Source organism: Camarhynchus parvulus, chromosome 4A, assembly GCF_901933205.1.
Source record: "Camarhynchus parvulus chromosome 4A, STF_HiC, whole genome shotgun sequence".
In the NCBI taxonomy this organism is placed as follows: domain Eukaryota; kingdom Metazoa; phylum Chordata; class Aves; order Passeriformes; family Thraupidae; genus Camarhynchus; species Camarhynchus parvulus.
Window position 1 is genome coordinate 4735274 of NC_044600.1, and position 8496 is coordinate 4743769.

Consider the following 8496-nt stretch of genomic DNA (forward strand, 5'->3'; position numbering starts at 1 on the left):
GGACACTGAGAAATAACCTGGGGCTGCAGATAGGGGGGAGCCTTGTGGGCACCCAGAGCCCAGGCAGGCTCAGGTTCAACAGAACATCAGTGATTCCAGTCAAAAATCTGGGTTTAAGGAGGATTCAAACAGAGTTACATCGAGCAGCTGGAATATTGATAAGGAACAAGTTAAAAGAATACGCCTCAGCAGAGCTGTAAGCACATTCTGCCTCCTTACTAATGAGATCTGGGATATTAAATTCATGGATTTCACCTCAGGGTGGAGATCAGTTCCCATTTATTGGCTGCCCCCAGGACACCACAGCCTGGTCCCACACATTGTCAGGAGAAATCCAAACGTTCCCTGAAATTTTTACCTGCTGGATGCAGCCTTTTGTTTCTCTTAGTGGAATAAACATAAGCAGGTGGTTCTTTCCAATGATGTTTTTGTTATATAAAAATATTCAATAAAACTGTCCCCAAGCCATTTGCCTGTGATCAGTGACCTGTCCTTGCTGTTTGATGGCTGAGCTGGAGCAGAGCTGTGCAAACACCAGCACCAATATCCACACACAGCATGTCACACTCTGATTTGTATAAATTTAACGTGGGCAACATGAACGTTTTTGCTTTCTATTCTAGGAAAGGGGTTTTTATAATTCAACTACCAAGAAAGAGGAACAAAATTTGCTAGTATAAAACTTCAAGGCAAGGTTTTTAAGAAATTCGTTTGCAGTTCTGTTCCCTATTCTGTTACATTCATAAATCTCACTCATTTGAAACAACCAACACAGCTTAATATATATTAAAAAAAAAAGTGACAGCAGGTCTGGGCCTTCTCTCACTCATCTTCATTAACTTTTTGTACCTCTCAGATTAGTTATTAATTATTGAAATATCAACTTTGTACAGTTGAGCTACAACAAAAGGGAATAAATGGTCTGTGGGTCTTCGAAATTTGGCAATGGAAAGCAGAAGTGTGCAATCACTGCAGATGGGGAATGAGAACAAGAAACAGCACCACAGCAGATTAGGAAATTGTATTATTGCACAAAATTAGAAACTTTTTTTGAGGAGGATCAAGGATCCCTAAATAGCAAACCAGAGCCCAGGAAAGCAAAGCCTCTGTGCCCCAACACAGGAGTGAGAAGGAGGAAAACCCTTCCTGCACCAGCATGAGAAGAAAGGGAGGAAAGATAAAAAAATCACGGGAGGGCAGACTGGTTTGGGTTGGAAGGGAGCTCAAAAATCATCCAGTTCCACAGAGCCCAGAGCCCATATTTCAGCTTTACCCAACCGGAGCCACATTTAGGAAAGATGCTGTTCCCACTTACCCTCAAGGAGGAGCAGCAGTGGTGGGACACAGAAAACCCCTGGAAGTCCCAGCTCTTCCTCTGGAACTGGTTTTAGCCCCAGCTCCTCAGGGTCCTGCAGTTTCCCTTCTCCAGGGGAAGCTCCTCAGCTCCTTGCTCACCTTTCTTTCAGAAGCACCATCAAAGAAAGGCCCAGGAAAAGTGGTGAGATGCCACATTGTTCCCAAGGCATTGTAGTTTAAAAGGCTGTAAAAATAGCAACAGATTTTCTGCTCCAAAGAGAGCCCCAAACAAACATCCTGAGGAAAACAAAGCCTTGATGGACACAGATCACACAGAATTCCCAACAAGTTTCAATAACTCAGCTCCACACACAAATCTCCTCCCACTTTGCTCCAGTACATCAAATATTCCTCCAGATTTTTTGCCTTCCCAAGAGCACAGCTCACAAGCAAAAGGGAATATCCACAACCTCTACATGGAACAGGATGGAAAAGGGAAGGTCTTCAGTCTCCTGAGATTCACAGCTCCACACTAAACCCTTTTATTTCCCCCAGGATGGTGGATGTGGAAGTGGAATGTTCATTAGCACCTGGGCACTCATTTACCAAACCACCACTGACCCTCACAAGTGATTTATATTCCCAACAGATTTATGGGATTATCACAAATAAATGAACTCAAAGGAAAAGCAGGCAGGGATTAGGTGGTGAGGATATTCTGGTAAAGAAAATTAGGGTAATTATAATCAAATATCTGGATTTTTGAAATCTGTATTTAAAACAGGGACAAAACAGAGAGAAAAAATCAATTTTGCCACGCCATGTATAAACTAGTGGAGAGCAAGAAAGAACACTCTGCTAAAAAGCAGATTTCAGCCCACTAAAAGTAGTTTAATATTTTACATTTCAGGTGAAAAAATAAGCCGCTCAGATTTAGCTTCACTTGTTTAACAGCTTTTTCCTGATTAAAAGAGAAATTAATGAAAAATACAAATATTTGGTGCTTGACATTTTTCTGACTGTCAGTCAGCATTTTTAGTCCCAAAGTGAAGGGTTTGGCCTTGCAGGTTTTAAGTCCTTCTTGATTCTTCCTGGAATAGAACATTAATTGATGGAAGTTGTTGTTCTGCATACCTGGGCATTCTTTTTATGAGAAATAATCCTCCCTCAAGAGAGACAGACTTTGAGATTTCATTGCAAAATGGTTGTAAAGCTCTGGAAATCCTGACCTGGAAGGTACTAAAGGAAACCACCACTAGATATCACCATTTGACTATTTAATAAATCTCAGAAAAATTGGTAATGTGTAAAAATCCAAATTATCCTCCAGGCTGATGAAGTCACCTTCTAGAGGGGCTTAATTCCCACAGCTGAGGCAGGCTGGGAACATCCTGATTGCAGGATTAATTGGGGAAATTTAACGAAAGAGTTCAGCTTTCTATAGGGTCTGGGTCCCAGGACCTGGTGAACATTCCTCTGTGAGAACACAGAATGAGAGCTGGATAGGAAGGTAAAAATTCCCTGCCAGTATTTCTCCTCCAACATCAGATTTTCTGGCATGGGGATAAAAATCAGCTCCAGGCAGAATCTGGCCATGGATGTCTGCCCTGTAAAATATGGCACTGCTTTCCTTTGTAATGGAATCCAGCTGCTGCCCTTCAGCAGGCTGGAAAAGCACCTTTCCAGGGATTTTCCCCAAGGAATTGGAGTTCACTGAGGCATTTTTCCTCCCAGTGAAAACGGGCACAGCTCCAGTGCAGTTGATGGAGTTTTACTCAAAGTCATAATGGGACTTAGCGTCTTCCAAATACAAGTAAATCCAAAGCAGGTCATGGATTGCAACATGTCAATTAAAATTGAATTAAAATAGTATTTAAGTTAGTAATAGTTGTCTCATCTTTTTAGAAATTAACAGATTTTGCCCCTAAAATGTATTCTGCAGCAACATCTTTCTTCCTACATAGAGAAATTAATTGTGAGAAGTTACTTACACTGTGGATTAAACCAGTTTAACAAATGCTGGGGGGGAAAGCACATGGACAATATTTTTCCATGGACAAAACTACATAAAATCAATAACAAAATACAATGTGCTTTACATTAACCATGCGCATTTACCTGCACCTCAATTTGTGCTGTAAAAACACAGGTCATTGGGGTGGTCTAAATTACCTATTTTCCTCAAAACACTGCTGTTATGTGGTTTTATTTTCATTCCAGCTGAAATTATCCACATATTTAATAAAATTAATTTAAAAACAAGCTCTGAAACCAGTCCTAAGAAGGGATGGGATGAACACAACTTCCCAGTAACCTCAGGTTTTGCTGAACTCTCATTATTTATGTGTTTTCTCCCGTGTCACTCCATTTCTGTCCCAGGGATGGAGCAGCAGATCCATCAGGGATTGTCCCAGTGCAGCTGCTGCTGATCCATCGGTTTTAATCCCTGGGTTGGGGAGAGCAGCAGAGCAGAGAGGGCTCCTCCAACGCATTCCTCAGCGCTGGGAAGGACAGAAAACCACCCCAGCCTGGAGCTCAGGTTTAACCTCCGACTTCCTCATTTCCTGAGGAAGAACCTCGTGCAATTAACTCCTTTCCAGACTTTGGCTTGAACTATAAATAGATCCCAGGGGGAAGCAAGGGCTGGGGCACGGCAGCACAAACGGCACTGAGCACTTCTTGCTGCGGGTAATTGCAAAGCCTTTGGCTGCTGCTGCTGCCCTCTGGAATATTTCCCATCTCAGCCTCAGTTAAATTGTTCTCTGCACCTCCACCAAGGAAATCTGGAGAGCTCTGCCCACCCTGCACTCCTCTGAAATTTAATGAAGTCATTTGGCCTCTTCCAAAGGACTCCTGGCCTGATTTTGAAAGCTGAGAAGGAGATTAATGAGACACACATGGAATTAGGGCAATGCATAGGGAAGCAAATCATCCTTTTCCTCTCATGCTCCTAGAAAGCAAGGATGAGATTCAGTACTGCTCATACTCCTTGCACCAAGGTCAGTGGGAATTTTGGATCAGGCAATGACCAGTCACGTCTTGGATGTGTGAGTCTGATTTTATTAATTTGTTTCCTTATCAGGAATTGTCTTTCTCTGTCATTTTAATAAAGAAAGAGTTCTTTCACTGCCCACTCAGATAATTTTCCCTCAGGAGCAGTTTTTTCTCAGTCCTGCTGATATTTTCTTTGAGTTCACAGATGATTTTAAGAAATGCCCAAGAAATAAAGATTAAAACAAGCAAACAAAAAAACCCCAACCACAAGCAAAAACACCAACAAAAACTTCTGCAGAGCAGGTAATAGTCCAATTCATCTATCATTTTACAGTGGTGACATAATGAATAATTTCCAGCTGAAATATTTGCTGAGAAGCCAGAGCAAAGGGAGAAAATGTGTTTCAGTGCTAAACAGAAGTATTTCCATATGAAAATCTGCATTTAAATTTCCAAATGAAGATGCAGGAATCTTGCACTATTTTTCAGGAATGCTGCAGTCATCTTTGCTTGCTGATTTTGCAGAAAATTAATGCTTTTATCTGTGGATGTGGCACTTGAGGACATGATTTAGTGGTGCTGGGTTGATGGTTGGACTTGATGTTCTTAGTGGTCATTTTCAACTTCAGCAGTTCTATAATTCTATATATATATTATAAAAACATGATTAACCAGTATTTTGGAGAGAAATTAATTTCAAATTCTCCATTAAAACCAGAAAACAATGACCTTTACTCGTCCTCCTACCAAAGGGGTTTAAGACTTAAAATATTAATTAGAAGAAGTGTAGTGTGCAAATGTTTCCATTTCCCAACCTAATCCTTGGAGTGAATCATTCATATCTGAATCCCATCCCTCTCCTGAGCTGAGCAGCTCAGTCAGGATGTGAATTCCATCCTGCAGCTCCGTTTTGCAGCCCCTGTGTTGGAGATTTGGAGGTTTGGGGTGCTGAACTCGGAGCTGTTCCTGTTGGGGGCGTTGCGGGAGCTGAACAAAGCCAACGAGTGCAAGAGGGCTCCTCTGGCTTTGGAGGTTTCTATGTTCTGCTCCTGGGAGATCTGAACACTTATCTGGTCCAGGCTGTTCCTTATCCAGCTGCAGGTCAGGAGGTTTGTTATGGAACCACACCTGGCCAAGCTTTCTTCAAAAAACTGTTTGTAGAGCTCTGCCACTTTGGCTTCCATGTACTTATTGAGCGTGGAGTTGGACAGGGGCTCCTCACTGAGCAGGAGGCTCCTTTCTCCAGCTTCATCTCCAGGCAGAGACATCCCAGTGGGCTTTTTGGGATGCTCACACAGAGGGGACTGACCCAGGGGAATGTCTATGGAGAGCAGGACAGGCCCATCAGTGAGCTCGTCACACACATGGTCCAGGACACAGCCCGAGTCACACGTGGGGCCCCCCACACGGTCCCCCCCGATCTGCAGGTCAGGGTAGTTCTGGTAAATGCTGTTGTATGGCCAGGATCTGTACAAATCCACCTCCTCTAGGCTCCCTCCTCTCTTGGGGATATGTACAGCTGGGGTTGCAGTGCCTTTAACCAGCACTTCCTGATCCTTTGCAGGCTCCTTCTCTATGGATCCCCATCGGGGGCTGCTCCCGGCTTCCACTTTGCTGCTTCTGGCAGAGAGCTCCTCCCGCTTCTCACATCCATCAGCAAAGCCTTTAATTTTTGGGATGTCTACAAGTTTCTGTCTCCAGATTCCCTCTTTAGCCTTTTGGGATGCAGGAGATTTGCAAGGCTTATCTTGATGACAGCTTTCTCTGTAGATGAGCCTCGTTAGGATGCCTTCTGCCAGCATGGTGACAAGTGTGAGCAGCAGGGATCACCAGAGTTCCATGGAGCCCTGGGATGGAAAGACAGGCACAGTACAACAGCAACAACTATTATTCAACAACTATTATAGAATAATTATATTATTATTATTGTTATTTTTACTAATGAACAGTGCACTTCTCACACAGACAGTGGTTTTTCTTTCCCTCTCAAGCATTTATTTTTAGCAAACATCAAACTGCATGCTTTTCCTCTTTACCATGTCCACAAAAGTCATTCTGAAGGTGCAGGAAGGGCTTTAATCAGCTGCTTCATCTGTAACATCCCTTCTGCTCCCAGGTCTCTTCCTCATCGTGGCTACTTCAGACAGATTGTACTTTGTAAGCTGTAAAAATCAGCAGAATCATTTTACTTGTCTGTATCAATACCATCAGTAATTAATCAATGTTTTCCATTACAAGACAACCATTTCCAAGAGCTAAAGAGGTGACATAGAAAGGAAATAAAGACTATGTTCATATTTAGAGGCATTTCTGACTTGAGCACTTCTGTGAGGTGCCAAGGAGCTTCAAAAGAGAGTTCTGCAAATAGAATAACACTGTATTCAAAATGCGGATCAAATGTGTTTAGTCCCTCTTAATGCTGAACTTAAAAGATATAAGTAGTTGATCTGCCTTCCTCAATAGTGATAATAGTGAAAAGATAAGTGTCTCAAAATAATTTACTACACTTAATGATTCCTTATCATCCCTTTCCAATTTGCCTACTGTTAAAATCAATGGGAATCTTCACATTAAGAATCTGACCTGAACCACTGCTCTTCTAGAAGAATGGGAAACATGAACATAAGAAAATCATTCAGTTCTTCAAATATCCTTTAAATCCCTGCATAATTGAAGTATCCACAGACCCAAAGGATGCTTGTGGCTCAATACTTTTCACCATGCCCCTATGTCCTGGTATATTTGAAATTCCTCTCTACGCTAGGTCACTTTTCAATCCCAGTACTCCTTCTAGGAGATATTCTAAAACTTCAGTTATTTGAGACATGGAAATTTTCAACTTTCCCCTAAAATTTACACACTGGCACAGCACAACTGTTTGTTTTTTTATTTTTGTAGGGTTCTTTATTTTTATGACACAGAAGCTGAAAGGAACACTGGAATTTCAGGCCAAAGGACGCAAGAAAGGCAGCAGACCTGGTTATCTACAGAGTCATTTACATATGCATAAAACAGGGCAGCACCTTCTTAAGCACTTATGGGAACTTGATAAACCAATTTCCAAAGAAAGAAGAATTGGCAGTCTAAATCTTGCTAAAGATCCATGGAATTTGGAATGCACTGTGCCTTGCAGGACATGGGTAACCAGGTCCCTACCCCGGTCTGTAGGACCTCAGGGTACCCGGCTCCTCACCTGCTGATAAATTTTGATTTATTGCTTTCAAAGTGCTCATGAAGAGCTAAAACTTGGTAATCTTAGAAAAACCACTCTCCTCCAAATGAAATAAGTGGTTCCTCTGCTGTGGAACAAAGCATAAGGAAAAGAAAAAGGCACAAAAAGCCCAACTCACCAAGCCCAGCCAGGTCCGAAGCAGATTTCCCCGAGCCCAGAGCTGTCCTGCCAGAGCTGCTGGGAGGGGGCAGATGGTTCCCCAGCCTTTCCTCACTGCTGCCTGTGCAGAAGAAGCCTGATGTGCTCATGATGCAACTCCCCAGCATTTTGAACTCATAAAACAGAAGTGATCCCGCTGGGAGAGGGCGTGGTTTTTGAACACAAAGAGAGGGCTACGTCTAAAAGAGGATGTTTGAAAATGAATTGAGATGTTTCTGACCACGCTGTGATGCTGAGGAGCTGCTGAGGGCCAGAACGGGGCGTGGGGAAGGAGCAGAGAGTCAGGGCTGAAATCGGAACTGAATTCCACCAACACTTCCACTGGCAGGAGCTCGGTGCTGCTCAGCTGACTTGTGGACTTGCACCACTTCCCCTTTGGAAACAGCAGCTAAATTTAGAGTCTGGTGATGTGCCACTGATGGGGAGGAAGTTGGTAACTTCCTTTCACCCGGATTTTGATGAAATACCCTGTGTCTGTTACTGGCAAACAGGACAATGTGCCAACCTGAAGGCAGCAGCCAAGGGACAGTTCTGCACAATTGTGTTGCTCCTTGACCAAACCCACTCTTTAGGGGTTAAAAAATTACCTCTGGCACGTCCCAGGTGCTCCCATGGTGGTTTTAGGTGTCCCCTTCAAGCTGAAGCCAAGCTCAGGCGCAGAGCCCTCCCCTCAGCACAGGACCCAGCCCACAGACAGGCTGAAGAGTTTTCTGTTGGTGACTTTTCTAAATTTCCTTTTTCTCAGAATTTAAAAACCCCCAATGAAGCAGAAGCTGAATCTCATCTAAGTACAAGACAAAAGATTCTAAAAACAC

General features: G+C 43.0%; 1 protein-coding gene across 1 annotated transcript; it reads right to left on the reverse strand.

The window, feature by feature from the left end:
- Positions 1 to 4760: 4760 nt before the first annotated feature.
- LOC115914921 (uncharacterized protein CXorf21-like) lies at positions 4761 to 7834 on the reverse strand. The gene is made up of 3 exons (XM_030967786.1): positions 7641 to 7834; positions 6327 to 6452; positions 4761 to 6137 (listed from the first exon to the last, which is right to left on the reverse strand). The coding sequence occupies exon 3, from the start codon at positions 6090 to 6092 to the stop codon at positions 5169 to 5171; it is 924 nt and encodes a 307-aa protein (XP_030823646.1). The 5' UTR covers positions 6093 to 6137; positions 6327 to 6452; positions 7641 to 7834; the 3' UTR covers positions 4761 to 5168.
- Positions 7835 to 8496: the final 662 nt, after the last annotated feature.

Excerpts from the sequence above, each read along its gene's own strand:
- LOC115914921 (XM_030967786.1), bottom strand. The coding sequence starts at position 6,092 with ATGCTGGCAGAAGGCATCCTAACGAGGCTCATCTACAGAGAAAGCTGT.